General features: G+C 53.5%; 4 protein-coding genes across 4 annotated transcripts; 2 read left to right on the forward strand and 2 right to left on the reverse strand.

Annotated features, from left to right (window-relative positions):
• Window positions 1-207: 207 nt before the first annotated feature.
• Window positions 208-2,906, reverse strand: AYO20_08197 (hypothetical protein; the record flags this gene model as incomplete). The annotated part of the gene is made up of 7 exons (XM_022646478.1): window positions 208-773; window positions 934-1,382; window positions 1,435-1,675; window positions 1,750-2,232; window positions 2,344-2,621; window positions 2,672-2,700; window positions 2,751-2,906. 7 exons carry the CDS (start codon window positions 2,904-2,906, stop codon window positions 208-210), a joined length of 2,202 nt encoding a protein of 733 aa, XP_022497601.1.
• Window positions 2,907-5,536: 2,630 nt separating this feature from the next.
• Window positions 5,537-7,171, forward strand: AYO20_08198 (hypothetical protein; the record flags this gene model as incomplete). The annotated part of the gene is made up of 3 exons (XM_022646479.1): window positions 5,537-6,186; window positions 6,242-6,355; window positions 6,406-7,171. 3 exons carry the CDS (start codon window positions 5,537-5,539, stop codon window positions 7,169-7,171), a joined length of 1,530 nt encoding a protein of 509 aa, XP_022497602.1.
• A 2,829-nt stretch (window positions 7,172-10,000) lies between these two features.
• Window positions 10,001-11,031, reverse strand: AYO20_08199 (hypothetical protein; the record flags this gene model as incomplete). Its single annotated transcript, XM_022646480.1, has 4 exons — window positions 10,001-10,452; window positions 10,527-10,697; window positions 10,757-10,927; window positions 10,986-11,031. 4 exons carry the CDS (start codon window positions 11,029-11,031, stop codon window positions 10,001-10,003), a joined length of 840 nt encoding a protein of 279 aa, XP_022497603.1.
• Window positions 11,032-13,427: 2,396 nt separating this feature from the next.
• Window positions 13,428-14,030, forward strand: AYO20_08200 (hypothetical protein; the record flags this gene model as incomplete). The annotated part of the gene is made up of 1 exon (XM_022646481.1): window positions 13,428-14,030. One exon carries the CDS (start codon window positions 13,428-13,430, stop codon window positions 14,028-14,030), a length of 603 nt encoding a protein of 200 aa, XP_022497604.1.
• Window positions 14,031-16,303: the final 2,273 nt, after the last annotated feature.

Below are 16,303 nucleotides of genomic sequence, written 5' to 3' on the forward strand. Positions count from 1 at the left end.
CAAATCACGGGGGAAATAGATAGATGAATATTATGCAATCTTCTCCCTCAACTTCATCCTTTCAACGTTGTCACGGCATCGGTCGGTCTATCATCTCGAATCATTGACCAAAGTTCCATCCTGAAAGCCTCACTGTCTGTCTGTCTCTTACCCACTCACTCACTGCCTTCTCCACAATCTCGCTGATCGCAAAACACCGTCCGCTCTTTACAGAGCAAACACGCCGAGCAGCGCGACCGCGATGGCCGAGAGCATGGCAAGGCCGTTCAGTGTCGTGCGGCCCGCGGCGCCGGTGTATTGCGCCACCCAGGGGCTGGTGCTCGCGGGAGCGACCGGTGTGACCGGCGTGACCGGCGTGGCTGAGTTGCTGGCCGCGGCGACCCACGCGGGCGCGGAAGACTGCACGGGCGCGACTGTCAAGGTGGTCGCGAGGGTCACGCTCGGGCTCACCCACGCGCTTCCTGTGTCCGTGCCCGTCGAGGCCGCAGAGACAGGCGATACGGGTTTGCCGCTGCCGCTGCTGCTGCTGCCGCTGCCGCTACCCCAGCCCCAGGATCCGCTCGGTCCTGGAGCCGGAGCGGTCGAGGTCGGCACGACGGGCGGCGAGGTGTTTCCAGCCGGGGCTGCGCACGGCACGGTCGCGACGATCGGCTTGCTGAATGGCCAGCCGGCAGACGGTGTGAAGGTCACGGTCGTCATGCACGCCGTGGGCACGGGCGTCTCGGTGCAGCCGCAGTGCGTGGTCGTGATGGTGGTGGTCTTGGTGGTATAGCCTGTAGAGCACGGTTCCGTCCATGTTTCTGCGACAAGCACAAAAGAGAGTCAGTTTCCTATCAAGTCTCTAGGGTCTTGGGCGACATCAAAGAAATAAGGGAGCGGTGTTTTGTGTATGAGAGAGAGAGAGAGAGAGAGAGAGAGAGACTCAAGACTTACTGGTAATTGTCACGGTCACGATCGAGTCCGAGTCACTCCAGTCGCCCCACGTTGTCGCTGACGTTGTCGTCGCCGGATCAACAGGCTTGGTGCTCGAGGTGGTCCAGTCTTGCCACTGGAAGGTTGACGAGCTCGATGAACCAGGCGTGCTGAGGCTCACGGGGCTGGAGCTCGGGCCGGACCAGTCTGCCCAGGTCGTAGTAGTGGCGGTGAATGGCTCGGACGTCGTCGCTGGCCCTCCGCCGTAATGGGTGCTACTACTACTGCTGGTGCTGGTGCTGCTGCTGCTGGGGAAGAAAGGTCCTCCTGTAACGGATTGCGACGTGGTGCTTGTCTCAGGAAGGCTGGTGGAGCTGCTGGGGGTTGTAGTGGGCACATACGGCGTGGTCGTCACAGTTGAGCTGGTCGTGTCGATGACAGGCCCACCGGTTGTGGGTACCGATGTACTGCTAGGCTGGGTGGTCGTCACGGTCGAGCTGGTGGTGTCAATGACAGGGCCACCGGTTGTGGGTGCCGATGTGCTGCTTGACTGGGTGGACACGGGGCTCGTTGAGGTGACCAGCGTGGTTGTGGTTGTCGAGGTCGATGATGATGACGGTGTCGATGATGGTGTCGATGCCGTGGTGACCAGTGTGGTTGTAGTCGTAGTCGTAGTTGTAGTTGTAGTTGTCGAGGTCGAGGTTGTGGTAGAAGTTGTGGTAGAAGTTGAAGTTGTCGTGGTGACGGGTCGGGATTGATAAATCTTGACAGAGTTGACATCCCAATATGCCTCCCTGAACTGCGCAGGGTTGCTGCCAACAAAGACAGAGCACTGACTCACGCCCGTTCTGGCTGCACAACCACCGCTGGACCAGGTCGCGTCAGCCCAGTCGCCGCAGAAGGTGGTGTCAAAGATGATCCTGTGATCCTCAAAGTTGGCATCGATATCGCAGCCTGGGCCGTTGAAGATGGAGGCCGGCGATCCCCAACCCGAAGGGTCAGGAGTTCCAGACGCGATGTCCGAAGGGATGGAGTTTCGGGGGAAGAACCAGATCTTGATGGCGTCCGAAGTCCACTCCATCGCATAGACACCGCCTCGGTTGGAGTTGAAGCCCGGTCCGTAGCTGTTGGAGTGGGTGTCGAAAGCACCACAACCTTGCGCATTGGCGCCCGTGTTGACGTCGTACTGACAGTTGACACCGTTCGAAGTACCGGTCATTTCAAAGGGACTTTGAGAAATAACGCAGGTGCCAGCAACGTGGGCCGCGGTTAGGACGGTGTTTTGGTTGTTGGCACCTTCGATAATGTCGACTTCTCCGTCTGAGGTAAAAAAGGTCAGTATCCCTGTCCTTGAAAAACGACGAGTGCCGTTCGTCTATCCTGGAACTCTCACGGGACGAGCGTCCAGACAAAGCAATGGACAAAACTCACTATAAGGCCACGTGCCAGAACCGAGAGTCCAGAATGCCGGCCAGACACCGCAGCCTGAGCCATCTGTCGTGGTAGGCATGTGTTTGATGTCGGCGACAAAGAGACCATGTGTCCACGACTTGACGCTTTCAATCCTGACACTCGGCCGTCCAACCCCGTTGATACCGGAGTACGCCACGTTGCCATTGTATGGGTTCTGGCTGTCAACTCTCATTTGTACCGACCCGCCATTCGAAGAGATCAAGTTGTTGTCCCGGGCCGTACCCTCATCAACATAACTGTCCAGCGTCAATCTTCGACATCGCAAAATGATCCTCGGTGAACGTACGTGACGAAGCCATGGGTCGGATCGGCGTCCTGTGCACCCGTCAGCAATAAGACTCTAAAGCGAATGGCATTCCGCGAACCGCAAAAAAGTTGAACCCATCGAAGAAATTTGAGCCCGAATATTCCGTGTCCAGCGCATAGTAGGTTGAAGTATCAGCAAAAGCAGACGAAGAAAGCAACAACAAAGCAGAAACGAGTGTGGTGCTCGACCTCAGAAAGAGTGATGAGGACGGCATGGTGTTAAACGAGTGGCACGCGAACGTGAGATAAGGAATGGACTGGCGATACAAAGCACACGCAACAAAGGAGAAGGGGGACAAGGACAAGTAGGCACAATAGGTTTTCTATAGATGCTCCGAACCAGGCGACGCCATGGCGAGCATCTAGATTTGGGGGCTATCCAAGGTTCCACCCACAGCGCTTGTAATGCGCAATTGCCACAAGGCGCTTCGGATGTGGCACGTTGGCTGTAAATTGACTCACCAAATTGGTTAGCGAGATCAAGGTCTCAAGGAGATGTAACGCCTCTCAGGCAAGCCACTCGATCCGGCATATTGAACATGCAAGGATCCCCATGAGGGGACTCCAGGCTCCCACGAACAGGTCGGACGACGGCACATTCAGTCTGCCCGGTGCTTAGGAAGCGTGTGCTTCATCTGAAATCAAAGGCTGTGGAGGCCTCAAAAGCCGTTGATCGTTTTTGGATGGGTATTGTGGGAACAGCTCCGCATCCAATTTAGAAACCGATCTCGAGTCCAGTCGTCAGTTTGGGACCAAGCGAGGCTTTCTACCGACGTGATGGAATTTGTGTAGGAATGGGGCGGAGAAAAGGTAAAAAGGAATAGTCCAAGCAAGCGTCGAAAAGGAGGCAAAGGAGGCACAGATAGCCTTGTGATGGTGGAGCTTAGTTCATTGCTTGGCTCCAATTAAGCCAATCAAGATGACATATCAACTCCACTTGGACGTCCATAACGTCCCGAAACGGAAGCAAACAACTCAAAAGTTCCCCTGAACCATGCAATTTCTTAGCCACTATCCTCGTCTGAGGTGTCCATTATTATTTGTTGTTGTTGCTTCTTCTCTATCCATGAACTGTGGCTGAGCTGTGTCGAGATCGTTCGGCCCACGATCGCCAGCCAGCCACGTGCCGCTACTGAACTCGGGGCGGATCGGGCTGCTGGTAGGGTGATCACACGCATCGAATCTGTTTTCTACCACCGCACTTTGCATGTTTTGGCGAGTCAACAAGGTGGCAGCGCGTGTAAATATTGGGCGTTTGAACTTTCGAATGAACGATTGCCCACCTTTGAACGGGGAATTAAATTGCCATGCCCAATTTGATCCTGATAAAGTCGACCTTAACACCAAAAACATAACAGGGCACTTTGTGAACGCGTCCTTGAGCAATACATTGAGATATAAATATCTGCATGTCGACGTCCGCAATGAGCGCCCACGATTCAACCTGCCTGCCGATCACAGATCTGTTGAAGCCGTGCCTAAGTGAGTCAGCAAATCACTTCCCATATGCAGCCTTCGACTTATCTTCTTGCTGTGTGTTGGCATGCGTACATAAACTGGCGATCCGCGATTGAAACGCGAGGGGTTACGGCAAATCAGGACTTCTACTAAATATGATGACCATCATGTGTCCAGCGCTGTCATAACCTATCAAATCTCAGAGTACCGTCAAAGTCTGGCTCGAGGCGTAAGCTTGGGGGTTGACTTACCAGCTTCTCGACTTTCCTGTGTAGGGGACTGGGACTGCAGCTTCGTGGACCATTCGACCGCCTTTGAGACACTTTGTATCTGCTTCTCTCGAACATCGAGTTCGTCTTTCCTGAAATCGCAGTGCAGTTGCCAAAGACAAAATCTAGCTGCCACGGCATAAATATAGCCAGCGCGCAACGCGTCTTGTTGGTGTGAGCGAGTTACACTAGATGCTCTGAGACTTCTCTTTCATTTCCCTGGAAAGAGAGCGTGTCTTGGTTGGATCGACCACTGTGCGTATTGGCAATGTATATGATGTACATCTCCCATGCCAGTTTCGTGTCTCGATTGGGGACGCTGTCAAGATGGCACCTGAAGTTGGATCTAAGCTCTTTGGCAATAGAATATTTGATTGGCGCTCGAGTTGAGGATGCTGGAGGTTGCGAACCCGAATTGAGGAGCCTTTCTAGTAGTAACTGCGAATGCAGTATTTACCGATCAAGTGTCCATTGATGGTGTGGGAGTCGCTAAGGGAACCGTGCGAGGGTGTACGTCTCTTCCCAGGATGAACTCGAGGTGATGGGTGAACAATGGCGCCGCAGATCAAGTTTTGGAAAAGCCGACAGTCATGTATATAAGCGAATATCCTCGGAGGAAGTGTCATATACTTTCTCCTTGTCCAAGAGCCTCTTCACCTCCTGAACTTTACCAGTCGACGTATCAGTACTGGGCCGGCTACTCATCTGCAAAGATGTGGTAATGCTTCCTTGATGATCAAGGACGGAGAAATTGCGCAAACCTCTTCCCCAGCTCCCTTTCGTCCCTCGGGGCGTCGTCTTACGCAAGCATGCTCGAATGATCCGGCATTGGTAGTTCACACATGCTCTCCTTCCCAAGTCCATCCGCAACCAGTCGGCAGATATTATTTCTGTGGGGGAGACCACCTTGAAACTAGTCGCAGTATTTGGAGGAGTTACGACGTGGTGACCCCAACTCATCATGCATCTCCATGGATGTCCCTCACGACGATGATAGCGCACTTCACCGGTCTACACAGGATGCGACGGCCGCAGACCTTCTACCTGTTCCCTGATACCCGGAGGCCCTGGTCAGGAAGTGGTATTGTCAACATCACGGCCGTTCTCAGACAACCAAGATGCCACTGATTCGAGTGGGAATTGTTGGCGCCGGCATCGGTGGCCTGGCCGCTGCCATTGCCATTGCCCGCAGTGGATGTAACGTCACGATCCTCGAGCAGGGTGTCGACATAGGCGAGATTGGCGCTGGCATTCAGCTGCATCCCAACGTATCTCGTCAACTGATCCGCTGGGGTGTCGACAAGATCATCGAGAATGACCTGGTCGAGCCGGAAGAACTCAACACTTGGGACTGTGGGAGCGAACTGCGCTTGATCGGACGCACTGATCCGAAACAGGTCGCGAGACAGGCCGGCTTTCCGTGGTGGGTGGTCCGTCGCGACCATCTCTACACGGGACTCGCCCAGTCGGCCTCGGAACATGGCGTCAAGCTGATTATTCAAGCGAGAGTGGAACACATCGACGACAGCTCGTCCCCCGTGATGGTCGTCACATCCTCTGGACAGACGTACGAGTTTGACCTCTTGGTCGGCGCGGATGGCCTCAGGTCTACGGTCAGACAATATCTCTATCCGGGCGTCATGCCATATCCGCCCAACAAGCTATGTGCCTATCGAGGCGTTCTACCGTTTTCTTTGATCTACAGAGAAATTCCTGAGGCAAAACTATTCGTCGGTAACAGATTGGACACCTGGGTCGGACCAAAAGGGTATAAAAAATCCCTTCTTGGAGCTGTAGAGTTGAGATGCTTACAGAAAAGACAGATATGTGCTGACCTATCCTACTTGCGGAGGAAAAGAGCTGAATGTCGTGACCGCAGCCGAGTCAAAAGACTATGTGACCAAAATGGAAGACATCAACATCGAAGACTTCTACGGGTAGAGAGGTATAGCCCCCATCTCAACATGGCTGACCGTGTCCATGACAGGTTCTATACCAACTTCCATCCGTTCGTCCAGAAGCTCCTGCGTTTGGTCAAATATACCAAACGCTGGCCTTTGCTGCAAACACCTCGAATGCCGTCCTGGTCCAACAAAGCCAAGAACATTGTCATGATAGGCGATGCAGTTCATGCCATGCAGAACCATATGGCCCAAGGTGCGGGAACAGCTATTGAAGACGGAGCATTCCTGGGCCAGGTCATTAGCGAGGTGGCCCGCGGCGCCATCGACGTGTCGGAAGCCGTGACTCTGTTTGAGCAGAGACGGATGCCCAAAGCATGGATCAAGCAACAACTCAGCCTCCAATCCGGGTCAATGTATACCTTGGCGCGACCAGAGGATCGTGAAAAGCGCAACCGAGCGGGCAGATTTGAAGTGGCGCGGTGGGAGGACAACCCAGCCCGACAGGAGCACAGCCATATCGAATACCGCAATTGGCCGGTGGCCCGTTGTCTCGAGACGGCCAAGTCAATTTGGTATTACGATGCCGAAGGGGACGCCGACAATGCAGTGCTGGAATATTTGATGAACAAGGGCACCGTGGACGATTTCACTCAGATGAGTGAGAATCTGAGCCACAAATGGAGTTCGATCGTGTTTGGAAACGGAGTCGACGGCAGCTGGGTGGAGCCCCGGGTCGACTACCAGCACATGAAGAGCTCTCTCTACAGAAGCACCGAAGCCGTGAGGGATGGGATACAGGAGTACGGTCTGCATGAACAGGATTATGATCGTTTCGGAAAGGGGTTGTAACTGCGCCCAGGGCACAGTAGGTGATGTTAGCAAGCGCTAGTGCCGCAAATAATTAGCTTGTAACCTAAAGACCTACCACCTGGTTAGTGTCCTACTAACTACACCTTTTAACGTCATCGATGTGTCGAATAAGGAAATAATGAGCAAAAGCAAAGGCGGGGTTGCGGTCTGCAGCCACAATGATCAGCTGCGCCCCAGGCTGCCCAGTTAATATGAGCTGAGATGCCCCGCTTCTGCCTGCGCCCAACGCTCTCACCACTCTGTACCACTCGCTTTCTGTGCCTCTATCCTCCGACATGTGAAGCTTACAATGGAGCTTCCAAGCTCTCCCTCTCGGTGATTGGCACAGCTCAAAACTGATCAGCCTGACCGCATCTCTCAACCCAAAGTGCCCAGTCAGAAGCTTAGCGGGCTTGCGGGGTCTTGTTCGAGGCTGTGAGGGATGGATGTGTTTCACGCCCAAGTCTGTTACCCTCGTTTTTTTCAACTCGACCAAAGTCTCCAGTCCAGCGGCTCATCAGGCTGTATTTTCCCTGCATGCACCCAGCATCCACGGACTTTTAGTCGTTAGACGCATCCACCTTCATTTTGCGCCCCGTCCCCAAACCGTTGTCCGCCCTGTTCCGCACTCCCATTGGGAAGAAACACGCGCCTACAGCCGGTGAGCCAATCTAGAGAGGGGATGTCATCTGCCACGTTTCAATGCCAGGCATACGAGCTCCATCCCGATAGGTGCGGCCTTGCTTTTCTTCTTGCTTGTTGCTCCCTCACTGCATCATGGTGTTGAACCGACCACGGTCCAGGCAGATGCGCCCATGCTTGGTTCTGCTCAGCCTTATCTACCAAGTCCTGTAAAAAGAAAAGGACAGAAGCCATCGACCACGACTCACAAGGCTTCACTCTTCCGCCTGTTTCATCGCATCTCAATTTCCTCTTTGCACTTGCAAGCGACATTTTCTGCCATCACAGATTCCTGCCAGAGCGAGGTTGACCAGAGATACAATGTTACGGTCATACCAAGCTCAGCAGGCAGCTAAACTCTGGGACAGTTGTCCTGCAGCAGACCGTCTGGTATTCTTCAGCGTTCCTTCAAAGGTATCTTCTGATAGGCCTTTTCTGTTGCGGGAGAGCACATACTAATCTGAGTGCGCCGTGAAGCTCGACTTGACATCTGGCCTAGGCGACAGCGAGCGGAAAGAAACCATCCGAGACAGAAAACACACCGATATCACGGTAACGAGTGTCCCCTCTGCAAACTCCTCTCGGAGAAAGACAAACATTACCAGCCTCCCACACGAGATCATCCTCGACATTGCTAGTTATCTTCATCCTGTTGACCGCGTCTGTCTCGGACTGTCCTGCAAAGCCCTGCTGTACTCAGCCCTCCCTACCCTAAACGTCACGCGCTCAGACTGGCTGCGCTTCCACGATCAACGATACAGCTTCATCCTTCCACATTTGCCTACCCTCTATGTACGACTCGCGCACGGCTGGGTGCCCAAGGACAAATTTCGCTACTGTTACCGATGTTCCAAGATCCTCCCGCGGTCGTATGAATACTTTTGGGCGAGGCTGCGCAGGGCAAAAAGCCCCAGGTTCCGCAATGGGCTTGGAATATCTGAGGATGACTGGAATGCGCTCGGCAAAAGGGGGAAATATGCACATTTGGTTCGACACTGGTGCCATTCACCCGAGGAAGACAGCAGCGGCTTCTTCTGTTGTCACTGCTACTATCGGGAAAAGGACCGCATCCACTGTCCTGTATATTGTCCCTTGTGTCTGGAGAAGGACTTGACATGGGCTCCTCCCAGGAGGCCGTGGGTGAGGAAAACCTTGTACCGGGGATTTCGGGCATTAGGGACGCCGTTTGAAGTGGCTGCTTATTGGATGCTCGTCTGTGTGGTCTTGACGATCAGGTTCTTCTACGATCAGGCAGTGCGATGCTGGGGAGCGCTGCGTCAACATCGCTTCCTCTTGGCGCACACTTAGCGAGCTCTACGCCATTGGGATGTGGTCGATCCGTCCTCCCCAAGGCAGGGTTCCGAACATGCCCACGTGGCGGCATTGGAGTCCCTTTCTATGTGTAGGACCATTTACAGTATGAATGGCATGGATGGTGTTTGAAGAGCATGACGGTCGGCTCAGTATGATGTCGCGGACCGGCGCACGATGGTGGGATCACGACCAACAGGGCGTGGATGAGTTTCCCAGCCCGAACAGGGGCCATACATCCGGACTGACAGGACTGAACGTCTCGAAGAATCACAGGTAGAAAGATTTTCCGTCCGCACTCTTTAGAGGACACTCGTGAGATAAGAACAAGGACAAGGGGATTGATTTCACATGTGTCTGTCCGGATGAGATGTCTCGTATTTGAAGGATATGCTTCGGATGCAGATTCGGATTCGGATTCGAACTCACTTCCACACTATGAACTACGAACTACGAAGTATAGATTACGAAATTATGGCCGAGACTATATTCATGCCAGGAGAAAAATCCTGTGATGATGTGCAATACAGCAAAGAAGCAGTAGCAGAGGCAGAGGCAGTGGCAGTAGTAGACAAAGGGAAAATGTTCTCCATGTAGATTTAACAACTAAGGAAAAGAACAAACGTACATGATAGGGCAGGACAGGACAGATTGGCAGTAATTACAAGTCACAGCCCAGTCGCTGGCATCGCAGATTATCTCGTCCCAAAGGGTATCATCTTTGCCATCGCCAATCACCATCCCGACCGCCTCCACCTTCGCTCGACTTGCTTCGCCTCAGTCAGAGGACAGTGGTGTCAGTCTTCCAACTCTTGTTGGTGGACCCATCCAATCCATTCATCGCAATTCGTGCGGCGCAACGCTATCTGGATCAACAGGGTGATTGTGTCCCGCCGTCACTGCGTCGTAGGTGCGTGCGTGGCTCCCTTCCGCAGGGTCGATCGAGTCCCTGCTCAGTGTATCCGAGGTATGTCCACTGCCCGCCTCGATGTTGCTGGTGGCAGGTGGCCCCTCAGGCCTGCTCTCGATTGGCGCCAGCTTCTCGCCGTGATACCCGCTGTGTGAAGCGGCGGCTGCGGCGTCTGGCGCGACGGCTGAGCTACGGCGCCTTGTTGCGGCGGCAGAGGCACCTGTGGTCGCTCCTGAGATGGACTGGCGGTTGCGGTTGGCCATAATATCGAACGGGTCGGAGGAGAGCTGGAAGAGGGATTGCTTTCGCTCGCGGACCTCGTATTGTTCGGCGGGAGTCATGTGGGCGTCTAGAGGGGCGACATTGGCGATCTCGGCGGCTGATGTTAAGAGAATGGTTAGTAGAATTGATCAAACGGCGCCGATTGTAGAAGCATCAGAGAAAGAATAATACCTGAGACACGTCGGCGACCGTAGTATGGGTCATCTTGGGGTGACAATCCGCCCTTTTTGCTGCTGCTGAACTTCCTGACATCGACACCTGTGGCGCTATACTTGCGTTCCCGGTTCCAGTATTCCTCTTCGGGGCTCAAGCCAGTGAAGCCTACATTGGCAATTTCGGCTTCTGTTTCCACTTGTTAGCTTACACCGCCTGCAAGGTTGGGAATGTGTGGAGTGACAGACTGCTGACCGGTTTTCGACCATAGTAAGGATCGTTAAGAGGCTCGATACCGCCCTTGAGACTGTTGCTGAAACGCCTTACATCTGCTCCATGTGCAGTGAACTTCTTTTCACGGTTCCAATACTCTTCTTCTGGTGTCAATCCAGTCAGGCCGACATCCTTGACCAGTTCGTCTGCACAAGTGACCCTCGTTAGCATCGGACAGGAGGCATCATTCCAGCACAGCCTTACCAGGGACAGGCTTGCGGTTGTAGTAGGGATCTGCTGCTCGAGTCATGATCAGTCAGGAGAAGACCGCAGTCTGCTTGTACAAGGATCGGTTTTGACAAGAAAGTGTGAAGGTGGAAAGACGAGGGTAGGTTAGACCAGGGACCGCACAAGGCCATTCTATACATTTGACCAGGACCGACGGAACCCAAAGGAAGACCTGGGGATTACAAGGTGGGGGGCAGGCATCAGGCCATGACAAACACAAGAAACTCCGTAAGAGCGTGCGTAGTGCTTGACCTCAGGCCCAAAATGTCCTGGGTTTCGTATATCAGCGCATCATCGTTGGTTGACGGTTGACGAGAGTTTGGTGGTGACCTCGATCTTCTGTTGTCCATGCACGCTGATGTTGTTCCCACCACTCTGGAGCGACCCCGCCTGAAGCAAGGGTGGATGCGAGGAGAACATGGGGAAGTCCCTAGCGACGAGCCTGTAAGACGCGAGATAGGCTGGAAACTCGGCATGCGAGGACCACAGCAGTGTGGCCATCATCCACCATCCCGCAACGGGGCTTGTCCATGCATATTGTTGACGTAGCTGGGGAAATACTCCGTGAGAACTTGACTCTTTCTGCCCCATCGTGCTTTACCTGGTCGGGCACTAGTTGGTGAGATCCCCCAACTTCATCGCTCAATCTATTTGTGCTGTCGTGGTGTTGTCCCTTCTCGTGCCTTGTCTGCAATCGAGACAATGGCGGTAGATCTCGCTCTTGCATCCGCATAAATATTCGGCTATTTTCCTGCTTGCGTCTCTATATTACCGCCGCGGCTAAGGTATAGTTGATGCAGGGAGAAACGATAACAGGGCGTGGTGAAAAGGGCCGATTGTGAGAGGTGCCTAGACACGCTAGACTCGCACAGATTTTGCCGGCATCTCGTGCCCGCCCAACCTGCCGGGTGAGGCAGGTGAGCCACGCCGCCCTACCTCACCCAGTCGGGGTGAGCAGCGGTGCGCCAACGATGAGCTTTACATTGATGAGTCAGTACATTGTTCTTGCAGGTTGCTGCACGATGTGATCATCGAAGAGCCTCGACCCTGGAGAAGTGGTTTCGATTGTGGGAAAAGAGATGCTCTTTGCTCAGGTGTTGACCTCGCCCACCACAGGCTGCGTCCGGGGCACCACGATACCTCACAACCTCATATTTCCTCTTGCACCAGTCTCTCACGCTATCTGAAGTGCCCCCCGGGGTGGCGGAATCGATCTGCGACAGGATTTTAAGTATTTGGGATCCTCCGAGATGATTATAATTGCAGGCTTCGCCTTGAGCACCGGAGTTGACAATAGACTGCGAGACGCCTTTGTTCCTCACCCGACGCCGAATACCACACCTCGAGCGGCAGTCCAAAAGGGTCGAATGGGGGGAGAGTGACATCATTGAAGAATCATTGAAGAGGCGGAATGTTTCATACAGTGAAGATTTCTCACGCTTTGTTTCCTCCTGCACCGTGTGGAAGGTGACACTGATGCGGGAACTCCCCGGATGAATAGCGGGAGAGTCTCAAATGGCATACAACGCGTCGTGGTTTTGGCGCCGGCTGGCCACCAGGCACACCGGTTGAAACCAGGACTGACGGAGTTCTTAAGCAAAAGTTGGCGGGCTACCGTGGCCGCACGACCGAGGCTATATCGTCAGTGAAATCGATCATGACGAGGCCTCCCCCAAGTGGTTTGCCCGGCATCAATACCGACTGGACGGTCACAGACTCATTTGCAGTCCTGGCCAAGCAGGGCAGTTCACTCCGTCGAACAGACGAGCACGCTCCGTTACGCAGTACGCTTCTGGGGTTCGTTGCTAGCCGACGTTTTGACAGCCAATATCATCACAACTTTGTTGTGTACGTGGGCCACGGTGACAGGACGCAATGTACACGATCACAACAGACTGGGATTCGGGCCAACTGCCGCAACGACGGAGCCGTCCGTTTCAGGAATGCCTCGAAGACGGCGGCATTGGTGGCGCCTTCGTGGATCTTGGCTATCAGAGATGCCTCGCCGGTGTGTGCCAGCAGGATGTGTACCGGCGGTGCATGATTTCCCATCTCCTCGGCTTGAAAGCTGACTCACATCCATACCATCTCTCACCTCAGCCAATAGCGACGTCAGCATCACTTTGCCGCTCTAGGGCCCAGAGGTCTGTCGAATAATCGTCCAACACGTTATGGTTCGCTGTACAGTACTATCTTCCTCCATTTCTCCAACCCTCAAAGCCTTGACACCGGGTCTGCATGTGAGGAAAAAACGGGCAGGTCATGCGCGAGATCCTTACGAAGGAGATGCGGTCCTCTCTCCCTCATTTTATTGAAGTGGGAGTTCTCGATGGTTGCCTACTTATGTGGAGCGAGATCTCCGTCTCGCTACGGTGTTCAAGCCCTTCTGCACCATAAAGATTCAGGTGTTGCTACATCATGCCTAGGCTACTTCAATATCTAACATCTCCAAACCCCGAAGTTGATCGGACAGCTCTTCAACCGGGTGCAAATACCAACCCTGCTGGGACCTACGAAATTGAGGGTGTCCAGCCCTGGGACGATTTCACTCTTAATACGATCATGAATTGTTACGGGGACGTTCTTTTGCGTGATGTTGAGGCGGAGGACCTTTACCATCCACCACCAATACCCCAGTACCACCTCAAGCTCACAGATGAAGAATGTGTAGGGAGCATTTTTAAGAAGCACAATCATGTTATCATCGACCGGGCTCTCCAACTGGCGCAACCCCATCTGGGCGGCCGCGGCCTGCACCTTCCAATTTCCATGTCCTGGGGATCGCTGTCTTATCTACAGGAAGATCCCAGATTGCGCCCTGACTGGGCTGGTACCATCCATTCGGGAAAGCCGCCGTTCCCAAACCGTGTTCCTGGAGATACCAAGCTGTCGGCGAAATGGAAATCCAACATGAAAGACTCACCCAAGACAGGAGCTCAGGACGAATACATGAAACCACTTCGCCAGCTACTCCTATACTGTATCCGCGTACACGGGTGCGGGAAACCCAGACATAAATGAAGCCCCCTCTGGAGACTGCCGTTTTCCACTGGGGAAACGCTGGTCAAGGGCTGGTCTCAATCAACTTAGCAATTTGGTTCATCCATTTACTGGCGGCGTCGGACATTTCTGTCGAGGAATCGTATCAGCCACTGGGAAGCTGGCAGAAGATGAAAGATGGCAGTGGTCGCCCGTGCTACTACCAGGTGGGCACACAGAGAGTGTCACCAACACTTCCGCCCGGGGGTGTTCTTGCTGAACTTGCGCCGTAGTTTATTCCTTATTGTGGCAGTTAGTGATTTAGTTTCCGCGCAATACCAGATCAGTCCCCCCTCTAGTGCAGCATGGTGTTTGGCAGTCGATATGGTCACTGTAAGGGGGTCTACCCATCCGGAAGGGATAGTTTTTTCACCTCCCCTGCTCAAGACAGTTGAACGCGCCAAGGCTGGACCGAGGCTAACCACCTCGCCCACCACTCTGAGCGAGGATAATCTTTCATCCGTGATGAACCCCGAGTATCCATACAAGTTAGGCTCTTGATCAACGCATTTTATCCCGCTGATCCGCCTTCTCCGCGGCGCCACCTCGGCACTGTATCAAAACTGTGTCTCCCAATCTTATTCAGACCGTAGCCAGACCATTGTCCATGTCCGGACCACTCGAAATGGAAACAGAAAATTCCCCATGCACAGATAAAGACGCTCAACCGCAATCTTGGTCAAGATCCCACAACTTAAAGTCTCTCCTTCTCGAGCCCTTCGAACACAAGGATAGGGCAATCCACTTCTTGAGCCACGCCGGGGGGGGAGGCGCCGGCCATGTGTTCAAGGTCCGCATTGCTGGCAAGCAATATGCCTTAAAGATGGTGAGTTCGATGTCATTGAGATTTACCCCTTAACCCTTCGTATACCTGTTAACTCTCGAGTAAGTTTAAGTTCGATCATCCGGAGTTAAACCCATCCCGGCTACGAGGAACGAAGCGAAGATACCTCCTCGACCCTTTCTTCATCGAATGCCGTGCAAATGGCTCCTTGATCTATCAAGGCCTTAACGGCCAGATAACTCCGTTCTGCTACGGGTGGATCAAACTCCCGGCGAGTACAGAGATTCATTTATGCAAAAAACTTGGAATCCACCCTTTTACGTGGGATAGACCTCCTTCGGCCGTCCACCAAGAAATCCCAGGTATTCTCTTTGAGTGGATCGATGGACAGCCGCTCTCGCAGGTCCCAATAAGTCGACACATTGCAGATCAAATACGCGCGAAGCTCCAGGCGCTACATCGTGCGCAAGTCGCACACGGGGACCTCCGCGCATCTAATATTCTCGTTCAGACTCCGGAGTCGAAGATTTACCTCATCGACTTAAGCGCATCAATCACACATCCGCACATCCGATTCTCTCTGCAGAAGATAAAAGAGACTCAGCAAGACGAAGAGCAGGGTCTGGAAGTTGGGTTTGCACTGCTCTCCCAGATTCCTGTTAATCAAGGTCTTTGCATTGCTTCTTCAGATGCAGCGTCTCTGGATCAAATCATCGCTGAGTCACAGGGTATCAGACACCTCTGGGCCCCGCCGCAACCTACTTGCTGGCAACCCACGACTCTCGAACCGAGTTCTGCTGGCTGACTTCTGATTTCGTGTTGTATGAGTGTGTTCTAGCTTCTTCCTCGGCTCGATCGCGAAGGAAATTACTTTGATCTATCATCCATTTGCGACCCGCTCCGGTAGCCACTGTCCTGCGTCTTGCTGCGGCTCGACTTGCGAGACTTCTCTCTAGAAGACTTCCCATCAGTAGTCTTCCTAGAACCTTCCTCGGTCGCGGAATCCCGGTTATCCTTACTCTCCTGCTTGTCGCCTGCTCTCTTGTTCTTCCGTTCGACTTTATAGGCCTTCTTGACATCTTCCCATTGCTTGGTTGCAGCCTCGAAGAGATAGTTGTCAACCCATATCTTCGATGCCCTTGACATATCCGGCAGAAATCGTCGCGCAACAAGTAGTACTTCGACGCTACCAGGCACTGCAACTTCGATGTAGGTCCATGGAAATTTGGGTCTTCCGTTCCCATCCTCATCCTCAGCTTCACCTTGGTCAGGGTTCAGGACAGATGCAGGGTCAGGGTCGTCTCTATCGTCCCAGAAGACAAGTCCCAGTCTCACAGAGGTCGGATCGATGAATGGCTTAATTGTCGATGCGTCCTTGGTTGACTTTGTTCCTTCGAGGAATCTCGTTTGCGCCGCAATATTGGTGAATTCTACTAGGTCCTAGGGACCGTCTGACTATATACCTTCGAGT

This window comes from Fonsecaea nubica, assembly GCF_001646965.1.
Source record: "Fonsecaea nubica strain CBS 269.64 chromosome Unknown Scaff62, whole genome shotgun sequence".
NCBI lineage: Eukaryota > Fungi > Ascomycota > Eurotiomycetes > Chaetothyriales > Herpotrichiellaceae > Fonsecaea > Fonsecaea nubica.